Source organism: Chiloscyllium plagiosum, chromosome 21 (assembly GCF_004010195.1).
Source record: "Chiloscyllium plagiosum isolate BGI_BamShark_2017 chromosome 21, ASM401019v2, whole genome shotgun sequence".
Lineage (NCBI taxonomy): Eukaryota > Metazoa > Chordata > Chondrichthyes > Orectolobiformes > Hemiscylliidae > Chiloscyllium > Chiloscyllium plagiosum.
Window position 1 is genome coordinate 6,406,190 of NC_057730.1, and position 14,322 is coordinate 6,420,511.

Below are 14,322 nucleotides of genomic sequence, written 5' to 3' on the forward strand. Positions count from 1 at the left end.
GGGGCGGCATAGTAGCACAGTGGTTAGCACTGCTGCCTCACAGCGTCAGGGACCCGGGTTCCATTCCAGTCTTGGGCAACTGTCCATGTGGAGTTTGCACATTCTCTAGTATCTGCTTGGGTTTCCTCCGGGTGCTCTGGTTTCTTCCAACAGTCCAAAGATGTGCAGATTAGGTGAATTGACCATACTAAATTACCCACAGTGTTCAGGGATGAGTATGTTAGGTGCATTAGTCAGGGTAAATGTAGAGTAATAGGGTAGGGGAATGGGTCTAGGTGGGTTACTCTTTGGAAGGTTGGTGTAGCATTGTTGGGCCTAATGGCCTGTTTCTATACTGTAGGGATCCTATGAATATTCAATTACAATGCATTTTTGGTAAGAACACAAAACAAGATGAGAATATGCCTAGCAACCAATTCACTGTCATGGGCCTTGTTCTCCTGCAGTTGAATTTTATGGTCACAGATTTAAGGACAGGGGTGACAATACTCTCACCAAAAAATGGTACCCAATGGGCAATAGGCACACTATCAGTCTTCCACTTGCCTCTCCTCATACCAAGCGGCATGTCTGAAATTCCCTGGGAATTACAACTATTCTGTTGCTAACCCTCATAAGAATTTTTGATGGTGACAGCTAATTCAATTGACTTAAGATAAAGAAAAATGGCCTCCGACCATGGGGATAGGGAATAAACTGACAGCAAATTTATTTTACTGGCTGTTACTAACAGCCCTTAGCGTCTTGCTAAGGTTTCATGCAGAGGGTGGTGCATACATGGAATGAGATGCCAGAGAAAGTGGTGTGGCTGGTACAATTACAACATTTAAAAAGGCCTCAGTTGGGTACATGAATAGGAAGGTTTGAAAGGGATATTGACCAAGTGCTGGCAAATGGAACTAGATTAATTTAGAATAACTGGTTGGCATGGATAGGTTGGACCTAAGAGTCCGTTTCCATGCTGTAAAACTCTGACTCTCGATTGTTAAATTTACTCTAAGCCTACACCATTACAGGAAGTAGCACAGGGTCATATCTCGTACCAGACATTATAGAAAGGCTGAATTATCTATCTTTTTAACTTATACCTATACTACCTATATCAGTAACAGAGAAAATTTGAAAAGTTGCACTATTTTTCGTACTTAAGATTTGTACCTAGGTACTTTATATCGAATATGGCACTGTGTTCGCACTTTTCACTGTACTCCTGTTCTTTTATAACTTGAGTACACATGACAATAAACCTGATTCTAATCATTGTACAAGCATGTTTCAGATGGGCTCGCTCTCAAATTTCCTGGGAAAAGTTTCTAGAGATTCCTTTGCACTTTATTCACAATTTCCCTCAAACGGTATTGGCTGTGCCAGACATTTTTGGCCAGGGGATTTTGTTGTATTATTGCACAAGTTTCAGGAAGTCACATGTTCTAGCACTAAAAGGTCACTATCTTATTTTCTGGATAGTCAGTGTGTCAGTTGATCAAGTCAGCAGTCAGCCAGATAACTCTATAAATATTATGCAATGCTAATAAGCAAACATGGATCCCACATTATATGCAAGTTGGAGGTGTCTTTTGAGGGCTGTTAATAAATTTGCAGATAACGGTCTCAATAGGAACCAGAATCTCTGTGGTATATATTATGTACGCTAAACATAGAAAAACAAATCTGTTCTTTAGTATTAGCTTCAAGGCATCATAGCACTCTGTTACACTTGCTGCACAAAGTTTTAAACTGAATTTGGAAATGCTGTGCTGCTGGACCGTTACATGTACTCTAAGCCCCAGCTTTTCCAGTCTATTTTTGTATCTCTAAGCCTCCGTCCCTGGCATCATTCTGATAAACCTTTTCTGAACCCTTTCCAGTTTAATACGATTCTTCTTATAATAGGGTGACCAGAACTGGACACGGTACTCCAGAGGAGGCCTCACTCATGTCTTGTACAATCTCAACGTGACATCCCAACTACTATACTCAAACATCGCAATGAAGGCACATGTGTTAAACACCTTCTTAAACATGCGATGCAAATTTCAAAGCATTATATATTATTATGTATTAATTGCTTCCTGAGCAATTATATTCCTCATGTCAGTCAGTGAAATACAAGCCCAAAGTCAACACCTACGACTAAAGTAGAAAGTCGCAAAATTGCTGCGAACACAAAATCATCATGTTCGCAGATCAGCAATGGGATTAATTGATTTATTTGACAGGTCCACTTTGCCTAGAATTGCATTTTAGAATTTAACACAATAATGCTGACTATTTTCCAGTCCGCCAAGCTGACCCACTGTTACAGTACAGAGAAAAGAATGAGGTTTAAGGGGAAGCAGTATAACCCCTGACAAGCAACATGAGTTTGACAGGGACAACACTACCATTATAGGACAAGCCAAACAGAGAACAGCCAGGGAATTCCTAGAGGCATGGCACTCATCCACAGAGTCAATCAATAAGCACATCGACCTGGACCCAATATACCGGCCACTGCAGCGGACAGCTAGAACTGACAACCGGAAGCGGCAGGGACAGGCCACTATAAATGCCGGAGGAAACATCACAGAAGCGCTTCATAGGAGGCTCCCAAGCACTGAGGATGTCACCTAGACAGGGGACGAAACGTTTGCAACACAAATTCCCAGCTCGGCGAACAGAACCACAACAACGAGTACCCGAGCTTCAAATCTTCTCCCAAACTTTGAACTATAACCTCACCAAGAATATTACCTATGTGCACATGTCACTGAGAACACACAAGAGTGAAATAAATAACAATCTTTCTGGAGCTCTGTTGGGCTTCTTCCCAAAATCAGAGCACTTTAGGCAATTTTGAAAATCCATTGAGTCATGTGAAACATGGGGTGTATGATGACACATTGGGCAGAGCTGCCAGCACTTTTGCAGTCTTGTTGTGGGAGCAACGCTAGCTATCAAAAATAAAACACCGAAGAACAGCAGATGCTGGAAATCTGAAAAACAAACAAATTGCTGAAAAATCTTAGCAGGTCTGGCAGCATCTCTGTGGAGAAAAATCAGAGTTAAAGCTTCAGGCTCTTCAGAATTCAGTAAACAGAAAGGAGGATGCAGTCTTTTGCAGTCAGAATTTAGGAAGCTAGGTAGGAAATTAGCAAGGAGGATGCCAAGCTAGTAATCACTACAGTACCCTGCACGGGCATAGAAATAGGAGAATAAAATAGATAGATGAGTGGTGAGTGACTGAGGATGAAGGAGATTCAGTTTTTTCAGACATTTGGCTCAGTTCTGAGGGAGGTGGGATGGGGACAAGCTGGGCTTACTGCACCTAAACAGAACTGGGACTTACTTCTGGAACAATCTGCTACTGCTATTGGGGAAGGCTCAAGCTTACGTGGTATGTGTGGGAACATGAACATAGTACTGAAGGAGGATACCAAGATACAAAGAACATTGAGAGAGACAGATAGCCCTCCAGTAGGAAAAAGTGTATTAGATGGCTCAGTAAGAAGGGACAAACTAAAATCAAAATTACATGAATCTGTGGTGTGTGGTTAATAAGATTGGTGAGTTACAAGTACAGACTGCCATGGAAACAATATGTTGTGGCTATAACAAAAACCTGACTCAAAGCAAGGCAGAAATGGATATTAATGACTATTCCTAGATATCCAGGGAAAATATGAAAGAAAGGGAGGGAGTGTGACAGCATTGATCAAGGACAATATTCCACCACTGGAGAGAGGGAATGTTCCAGAGAGGTGAAGGACCAGGATTTGCTTAGAGTTGAGGAATAAAATGTTGCAAGTTGATATAGTCTATAAAGCAGCAACTACACAAAGACATAGAGGGTCAAGGCTGTAAAGGAATTGCAAGGCAAGAAACACAATGATTACAATGGAGGATTTTTATTACTGCAATATAGCTGGGAGAGTAGTAATGCAAAAGGAAGAGAGGGACAAGAGTTTCAAGAAAATTTTCAATATCATTAATTTCCCAGGCCAATGAGAGAAGTCTCATTATTGGGACTAGGTCCTTAGATTTACAATGGATCTTATGTCAATTCAGGAATATTTGGGTGACATGGACCATTATCATAGAATCCCCACAGTTTGGAAGCAGGCTTTTCAGTCCATCGAGTCCACACCAACCCACCCCCACCTTATCCGCATAACCCTGCATTTACCATGACTATTCCATCTAGCCTGCAATCCCTAGGCAATTTAGCATGGCCAGTGTATTTAAATTGCACATCTTTGGAGGAAACCAGAGCACTTGGAGGAACCCCACGCAGACAGGGGGGAATGTGCAAACTCCACACAGTCACTTGAGGGTGGCTTCAAACCTCAGCCCCTTGCCCTGTGAGGCAACAGTGCTAATTGCTGAGCCACCCTGCTACCCCAATTATTTCTAAAGGTTTAAGCTAGCTATGGAAAAGAATAAGGTACTAGTCAGAGTAAGAACATTAACTGAGGGAAGCCAACTTCAATAAGAGTTAAGAACGATTTCAGTTTGTCTGGTCCAGATTCAAAGATTAGGTAGCAAACCTGTAACTCACAATGGGCTGCACTTAAAGTGGAAACGGATCAAGTGCAGTCAAGGAATATTCCCAGAAGGGGCAAAGGTCGGGAAAATAAATCTAAGAGCCCCCGGACGAAGAAAAAGATACCAACAAATAATAAGAAAAAAAAAGCAGATAATGTGGATAATACAATTGAGAACTAGACTGAATATGCAATGTTCAGGAGAGTGATGGAAGAAAATACTCTCAAAGAGAAGCAAAGAGAGTATGAAAAGAGCTATTGGCAGCCATTAGACAAAAGAATCAAAACATCTTCTCTCGGCAGATCAATAATATGAACGGGTAGGAGGAGGAGAAAAGAGTTTTAAATTAACACTTGTTATTGAACTTTATCAAGGAATATGTAATCTCACCAGGTAAAAGAGGGAGTAATTAGATCTCAGAATGTACAGACATTGGTGGTGTAAAGATGGCATCTCCCAGCTAAATTGCCACATAATTAACTATCACGTAGCCCACGACATTCGACACACACTTGACATCAGCAGCTATTGAAGTATGATGATCGGCATCATGTTGCACGTGGACCTCTCTTCTTGTCACTTGCAGATCAGGCACAACAGGCAAAGGCCAACTATGCGAAAGACGGCAGTCCACACAAGACTGAGGGTGTTGTACTTAAATGCACAAACAGTATACAAACAAGGTAACAGAGCTTGTAGCGTAGATTGAAACCGGCAGGTACAACATTGTGGGTGTCACAGAGATATGGCTGCCACGTGGCTGGGAGCTAAATATCCAAGGATATGTGTCCTATTGAAAAGATGGGTAGAGGGAGTGGGGCTGCCTTGTTAGTAAGAAATGGAATGAAATTGATAGCAAGAAGTGATATAGAGTCGGAAGAATCTGTGTGGGCAGGTTTCAGGGACCGTAAAGGGAAAAAGACCCTGATGGGAGTGTGTGCAGGCCTTCTAGCATGGTCAGGATGTGGGGGAGAAAATGAATCAGGAGGAAGAAAAGGCATGTAAGAAAGGCACTATTACAATAAGCATGGGAGACTTCAATATGGGGGCAGACTGGGAAAATCAGATCGGGAGCACATCCCAAGAAAGTTAATTTGTGGACTGTTTAAAAGATGATTTTTGGACAGCAGCTTGTGATAGATCCCACAAGGGAACAGGTAATTATGGATTTGGATCTGTATATTGAGGTAGACTTGATTAGGGAGCTGAAGGTGAAGGAACTCATAGGGGGCAGTGACCATAAAATTCACCCTGTAGTTGGAGGGAGAGAAGCTGGAATCAGATGTAAAAGGTATTACAATTGAATAAAGGTAATTACAAAGACATGAGGGAGGAGCTGGCCAGAATCTATTGGAAGGGCAGCCCAGCAAGAATTTCTGGGGGTAATTCAGGAGGCACAGAGATTCATCCCAAAAAAGGGAAAAACACATACGAAGGGAGGTCAAATTAACCATTGCTGATAGCATAAGAGCAAAAGAAAAGACAGTGTGGTGAAGATTAGTGTGAAGCTAAAGGATTGGGAAGCCTATAAAAACCAGCAGAGAACAACTAAGAAAACAATAAATGGGGGAGTACATTAAATAGGAGGGTAAGGTATCCAGTAACATAAAAGTGAATTGCAGAGGAACCTCAAATGATCCAAATGACATGGGCGGGGAGTATCTTGTTCAAATAAATCGAAAGTTTGGATAATACAGGTTACCAAGCATCGGGACCTTGAAACCTTTGTTCAGATAATCCAAAGTTTGGATATTTGAGGTTCCTCTGTACAAGGTAAAATAGGGCTGAGTCAACAAAACTTTGTCAAGGAGAGGTCATGCCTGACAAAGCTGTTAGAATTTGAGGTGGTAATGAACAAGTTAGACAAAGGAGAGCCACTGGATGTGATCAATTTGGATTTCCAGAAGGTCTTTGACAGGAGGCTGCTAAATAAGAGACCACAGTGCCCGGTGGAAGATACTGGCACGTACAGAGGATTGGCTGACTGGCCGAAGGCAAAGAGCGGGGAATAAAGGGGTCTTCTTCAGGATGATAGCTGGGGACTATTGGATTTCCGCAGGGGTCAGTGTTAGGATCTCAACCATTCACCTTATACATTAATGAAGGAACGGAGGGTATTGTTAGTAAGTTTGCAGATGACACAAAGATAGGTGGATGGACTGGCAGCGTTGAGGAAGCAGGGAGGCTGCAGAAGGGCCTGGGCAGGTAGGAGAGTGGCCAAAGGAGTGGCAGGTAGAATACAATGTGGAAATTGAGAGGATAGGCACTTTGATCGGAAGAACAGAGGTGTAAACTATTTTCTGAATGGGGATAGGCTTTGGAAATCTGAAGCACAAAGGGACTTGGGACTCCTAGTTCAGGATTCTCTTAAGGTTAACATGCTGGCAGTTAGGAAGGCAACTGCAATGTTAGCATTCATTTCAGCAGGCTTGAATACAAGAGCAGAAATTTACTGCTGAGGTTGTATAAAGCTCCAGTCATAGTGTGTTTGGAACATTCCGAGCAATTTTGGGCCCAGTTTCTAGGGAAGGATGTGCTGGCGTTGGAAGGAATCCAACAGAGATTCCCAAGAATGATCCTGGGGAAGAAGGGCTTGTCACATGGGGAACATTTGACAACTTTGGGTCTGTACTCGATGGTGTTTATGAATCATTGAATATATTTAAGACAGAGATGGATTGGTTCTTGGTTCCTGAAGAGAAAAGCTTTATAAATGTATTTGCACATTCTCAGAAAAGTACCACCACATCACACACTCCAGAACTTGGCAGTGCCTCCAAGACAGATAATCGGCCTATGGCATTGAATCTCATGTTACAGGTGGCAGCAGCAGCCAGAAAGGCAGGGACAGCAGTAGTTCCTATCAAAGGGCACACAGCACCCCACAATGTTCAGAGAGATGTATATGCTGATCCTGATCAATGAATGGGAAGAGACTTACCATTAAAGCACATCAAACTACAACCACAGCCACTTGAGCAAAAGATCAACAAATGGCTTTCTATGACTCTCTTGCACCTCTGCAAATCCAGCCAGAACAATAAATCCCCAGCTCTTTCATTCAAACTGGTCAGATCATTGGTGATGTGGACATAATAGGCAGTCCTGGCAAACATGGTATCAATTACCGACGAGACTCACTTGAACAAAGTAGCAGCTCTCGGATTTCAGTACCTGAAATTTTCCAGCCTGTTAATGATTCAGTCCCACCGATCCCCAATCTCTTTTTGTCTTGTTCCAGCTTGGTGAGTTTCAGTCTGGCAAACCGGTGTGCTGACAGTTAAAGCCAGAACCTGGAGTTAAAGATGTTGTCCATTGCCTTTCATCAAGCTTGAATCACAGATTTACTTGGGTTTCCCATACACCATTAAACATGTCCAAACTAGATGGAGACATTGGCAGATTGTTGCAGCTTCTTTTCATGCCAACAGTTCTTGCTTCTTCCATAGACACTGGCACACTGACAGGTTAAATTCCCTCACATGCAGCTAGAGCAGCACTGTGGCTCAGTGGTTAGCATTGCTGCCTCACAGCCACATGGAACTGGCTTCAATTCCACCCTTCAGCTATTGCCTGCGTGGAGTTTGCACATTTGCTCCCTCTGCTTGGGGTTTTCTTCCAGTGCTCTAGTTTCCTCCCACAGTCCAAAGATGTGGAGGATAGGTGGATTGGCCATGTTAAATTGTCCTGTAGTGTTCAGGGATGTGCAGGCTAGGTGGGTTAGCCATGGGAAATGTGGATTTATAGGGATAGGATGCTCTTCAGAGGGTCGGTGTGGACACGATGGGCCAAATGACCTGCTTCCACACTGTAGGGATTCTATGAGTGATGCAAAAGTTAACATTAACTGTGGGGAAGGATTCTGCCATCACGATAACATGGCTTCAGAAAGCTCAAAGTGGCTGCCAGCATTCCAAATGAGGTGCCAGCAGACACCAACTCACACACTGGCACAGAACAACCTCACGTACGGTGCACATGGCAAACACTAGCTTTCCGGAGTCAGCTTGTTCATTCAGAGACAGTGTTAAGTTCATCCAACCTCAATAACGGTCAAAAGCTGCATTCACGTCAGCTTTCAATGATGCAAGGACATCATTCAATTCACTTAGATCCTCAGTTTGGTTCTGTACTTTCAATTGCAAACAGGACAGGCCACAAACAGCCTTTTACAAATTTTACATGGATTGTGCAGAGGAAAAAATCCCAGCTCACAATGCGAGGACCCTGTGAGCTATGGCATGCCTTGTAAATGCAAACTAATTAGATTTTGAAAGACTTCAGGGACCTAGCTCGCTGTTTCAATTGGAAAACAAACGTGAAAAGAAGAAGGAGTTGCCAGATTCCACGATCGTTCCCTGCTGATCGCAGGGTCACATTGACTAATCCCGAGAGCAGGGAACTCAAAATATAAGAGTTGCAGTCACATCTCCCAATCATTATTCAGATGATTCCGAGAAAGCACATGGGTATGGGCAGTTTGAGAATAGTGAGCACGTCTACTGCTAAAATCAGCTGTGGCTCTTCCAAAACAACAATGTTGAGTTCACACTCCTTTGCCATGCAACAATGACCACTTTCCCAGACTGTCCTACCAGGACTCCTCCACCTCAGCCCAACGAGAGCTGCTCTCCCACCAACTGGCAACCAGTGTCTCAGAAGTGGAGCTCTTTAGTTTTGTGCATTCTGCAGTTTAATTCCACAGAAGGTGCGGCAAAGTCCATTTTTGTCAACATTCCCCATCAGAGATTCCACACCCCACCAACTGTGGTCCCCTCCTTCAACATCCCTTCCAGTCCCCAGTAAGTATCCAAGCTAAAAAGAATGCCTTTATTAATTTTGATAGATTATACAGTCAGAACTGCAATATCAAACGGATTACTTGTATCACGTCTGCATGTGCACACAAGACTGTACTAACCGAGACAAATGTTTCCACAACATCAATATGAAAGATACGTCACAATTGTATGATCGGGGCATCCATCACTTTAAATTCCAAATCTCAAGTTCCTTTGCCCAAATCTTCTTTCTGTCTCACACAGACACAGACACTCTAAGGCAGGAGATTTGGAGAAACCAAGACAACACTTCAAGAACACAAAAACAGAGGGGTAGATTTGTCTGCTATCCACTCTAACATTAAAACATCAAGCTTCCTGGGATCTGATGAATTGTACTTCAGTGTTATCATGTTGCAATAATAGAATTCTGCCATTCTTTAGGCTTATAATGAACTAAGTCTTCTTTTACATACACCGTTTTATAATTCCAGCATTGCAGCATTCCAATTCACACAAGTTGTTGTGGTTTTCACAGTGGGTCAGATTGTTCGAAGGTTCACCAGAAAACACCACATGACATTCTGCCCTTGGCAAAACTTTATGACTTTATTCGCCTCTCTCACAATCAGTTCTGACATTCTTACATTCATCTGCAACATACATTAATCTCGCTTCAGTTTGAGGATTTAAACTGCTTCCTAATTTCCACTTTATTTTATAAATTTCTATTACTAATGATTCAATATTAGAGCTTTTGCTTTTATGATGATAATTAATTTGTAAACACAACTTGCCTCAGGCTTGATCATATAATTATACTGTCAACCTGCTCTTGAAGCAGCTTAAGTTCAATGCAGCAATTACCAAAAGGAAATCAAAGTATATTTTCTAATGTAGTTGTTGTGGCTGCTACAGTTTCCAACCATGAAATAACTAAAGACTAGCTGGAACTGAGAGTGTTTCCAATAATTCTGCAGCTGTGAGTACTTTTTTTGCCCACATTTTTAATAGCTACACCAGCTATTAGCAGAACATTAACATGTCTCCACAGGTGTTAAGCATCTAGATGCAACACTCCTAATACTCCTCTTTCATCTTCTTGTTGACATGACTGCACCAAGATCAGGAAATACAATGCAGATCATCAGATGATTTCTTTGCAAACCTTACCTTCTGCATACCAAACTGCGGCCCCACATAGAGGGGAGGAGGAGTTTCCGTGCTGGTCAGTGAGATGTTATCTTGGCTGGGTAATTCCATTTCACGAATGACGTGTGATTTCAGCTTGCCGTATCTCTGGCTGCAGTGGCGAAGGCTCTTCCTCTGCCATTTTTGAGTGGTATCATTATCCTTGCTAACTCCAAACCAGTCGGCTGTGCCTCTGTAGAACATAACAGATCAGTGATTACCACAAAAGCCAATGAGTTTTTGTTGATCGACTGACACTATAGCATCACTTAGGGATAATGAAATATCTTTGTACCCCTATTCCATTAGGAACTCTTTTGAAGTTGGGAGAGCACTGATTCTGCAATTTATATATTTGTGCATTCTTACCAAGTATGAAGCAAATCAGGCACTTTTCAGAGACTTGCTCTGCACCTTGAGCAGAGAAAAAAGAACATTCAGGGTTAAATAATGCATTCTCTCTTCTCCATGTTGATATAAATGATTCAATTGGCCTTAAAGTAGTACATGCTGTGTGGGCCCAGTTTGAAAATCGCAAGAAAAATGTAAAACACACATGGTTCTACACGTGCCTTTAAAAATTTGCTTTGCACTCTACCTTGCCATACCTTACATTGGAGCAATGATTCCATTCTTGGTCACCCCAGCAGATTTAAGATGGGCAGTCAATCAAAGAAATTTCAGAATGAGAGACCAATCAGTCCATTAGTACAAACTCCACGTTGGATCAAGCTGTTCCAATACCATTTTACCTATCTCAAACACTCAGAATAGAAAAGTACTCTAAGCATCGGCAAAATTACAGAACTAGAATCATCACTGAATCCCGACAGTATGGAAGCCATTTAACCCATCAAGACCACATTGACCCTCTGAAGAGCATCCCACCCCCTTACCTTAACCCCATAACCCCACATTTACCACAGTTAATCCACCTAGCCTGTATATCCCTGGACACCATGGACAATTTAGCACGGCCAATCCATCTAATCTGCACATCTTCATGCACACGCAAGGAGAATGTGCAAACTCCACACACAGTTACCAGAGGGTGGAATCAAACTCTGGCGCAGTCAGGCAGCATTGCTAACCGTGTGCCACTTTCTCTAGCATTGATTTCTCACATCAGTTAAGAAGCGTGAGGATGACTTAACTAAAATAAAAAAAAACACAGACTGGTCTTGACAAATTGGGTGTGGAAAGCTTGCTCGAGTCTAGAGCTAGAAAGCATTGTCTTAAAACTGGTGGGGATGTGCAACGTTGTAACCCTTTGTCTCAGACAGTGGCAGATGTTGAATATTTTAAGCAGAAGTAGGTGTATGTGTGTTAGGCAGGATATCAGGATGGATGGGAATGTGGAATTTGAACATAAACAATACAGCCATGATCTTATTGAATGATAGAGCAGGCTCAAGGGCTGAATGGCCTCCTCCTGACTTGCATGCTTGCGACCCAAGCACTTAATTCAGATACTCCATTAGTAATACACAGTGCTCAATAAAGGAATCAGCACTGTTAAACCCACCTTAAAATATTGGGTTTGACTTGGCTTAAACAGCATTTTATATTCTAATTCAAATAAAACAAATATCAAAAAACATGCCCTGATCCAAAATTCCTGCTCTCCATCAACTCTTGGAACAATGGATACAATCTTAAGTTTTGTTTTGAGCTGTTTGTTCAAATTCTTTAAGTACCTCTGATCTTTCGAGATTACTAAATTACTAGGCTTACATTGTGAGGACTTCCTTCGATTATCTCTGGTGTTATCAGTGACTCACTCTATCTGATGCTCGACCAAATCTTCAAAATACTTTCTATAAATTGCAATACTCCACTCGCAACCAAAACATTTCTTAAATAGGCATAGCTACAATGTATTGCCTTTGTACAGGTTGCAACAATAAAAAAAATGGAATCCAAGTTGCTTTGCTGAATTTATGATTCTGCTTTTAAAGATCGCTCTGTTTCCTTTTGTCACTGAAGATATCACTATTTAGATTAGATTTTCACTTACTGCACTTCCACTCACCACTTAGATAAACTGTTCCCCATTTATCCCATTAAAATAGTGTTTACCATGCACCAGTATCTCTTAACTTGTCTGTGTGTTTACGTCGTCTCTTGATTCATCCTCAGGTTTGCCTGCAGAGTTGGCTCAGCTGGAATCCAAGCTTACATTGCCATTTCAATTAGCTCTTGGCACCCTGTTGGATTCCCTCCTGTTCTCTCTCTGGTAGAGCCAGGCAGAAGGCAACAGATCAGGACCTATCAGGGGGAGAATCTTGCCAGGTTTAATTGCTGACTATCTGAATCAATGTTTTCAGCTGCCTGTAATGTGCCTTGTCATCCTTGTGACCCCACAGTGCTTGGACTAGTCACACATCACACTTCCTGCTCTCAGAAGGGATTAAGGAACAGCACATGTCACCATCCATGTACGGAGGTGCCCCTCTGTCAAATAATGTAGACTCCATAGGAGTATTCGCGAATGAGACATCGACTTCATAGGTGAAAGCCCTTTAAGTTTTGACAGTAGTGTGAATGTGTGCAGTGGGGGTACGGTGGTCTGTTTGCGTTGTAAATCTCTAGATTAGATTAGATTCCCTCCAGAGTGGAAACAGGCCCTTTGGCCCGATAAGTCCATACCGACCCTCTGAAGAGTAACCCACCCAGACCGATTTTCCCTTTGAGTTATGCACCTAACACTGTGGGTAACTTCGCATGGCCAATGCACCTGACCTGCACATCTTTGGACTGTGGGAGGAAACCAGAGCACCCGGAAGAAACCCACGCAGACATGGGGTGATTGTCTGTGTGGAGTTTGCACAGTCGCCTGAGGCTGGAATCGAACCTGGGACCCTGGTGCTGTGAGGCTGCAGTGCTAACCACTGAGCCACCGTGTGCCTGTAAACTGCTGTATGACTCTATCAATAAATCAAATCTAGTCAAGATCGTTTTGACCTCAGGCAAAGCATACTCAATTTTCCTTCGATTGTTCACTTAAACATATTAATTTGGATTGTAGTGAAATGTTACAAAAACAGTAACAAAATTTAATTAAATGCGAGTGACTTAATGTGTCATCAAGGAACATGTAATCTGGAAACTCTCTGTATTTGAAGAATTTCTACTTGTCAAAAGACTTGTTCATACCTGTTGCTTATCTTAAGTCGCTTTCCATATAGTTTTGGAAGTCTATACCTTACTGCTAACAGAGAACAAGAGAGTGTTATTGAAGGTACAGAACCCTTTTCTCATTGGAACACCCACGTCCCAAAACCTTTATTTGTTGTCGTTAGTGTTGGCAGATTTAGTAGTCTGCCAAACAACAAGGAATTCTAAAAGGAATTGAGTCAGAATGATTGAACAATGCGCCCCTAGGAACAAGTGTAACTGTTCTCTTCATAAAGGTGTTAAGTTAAAGACTTGCTTTGGCACACACCTGTTGCTCATTTGTTTTCTATTTAATGCTGAAAAGATTATCCACGATGGGTTATACATTATTGACCTGAATTAAGTTTCATCCTTTATCTATGGCTCTCTTTTTTAGGCCATCTGGATAGTTCGTCACAGATAATAACTCGTTCTTCTCAAACTCTCCTCTCCTGGTTACTTAAACAATGGCTTACTAATGTGAGTACCGATATCACTCAACAGAGGGCTGTAATTGGTGGGGGTGGTTACTCCTGTTGAAAAATGTGTTGCTGGAAAAGCGCAGCAGGTCAGGCAGCATCCAAGGAGCAGGAGAATCGACGTTTCGGGCATAAGCCCTTCTTCAGGAATGAGGAAGGTGTGCCAAGCAGGCTAAGATAAAAGGCAGGGA

General features: G+C 42.2%; 1 protein-coding gene across 6 annotated transcripts in view; it reads right to left on the reverse strand.

The window, feature by feature from the left end:
- The window catches only part of rhbdf1a (rhomboid 5 homolog 1a (Drosophila)), a 359,396-nt gene that overhangs the window by 73,626 nt on the left and 271,448 nt on the right, over positions 1-14,322 (reverse strand). For all 6 annotated transcript variants that reach the window (XM_043711146.1, XM_043711147.1, XM_043711150.1 and 3 more), the window contains one exon: positions 10,479-10,689. In XM_043711146.1, the coding sequence (XP_043567081.1) occupies positions 10,479-10,689 (211 nt within the window). The remainder of the gene's footprint in view (positions 1-10,478; positions 10,690-14,322) is intronic.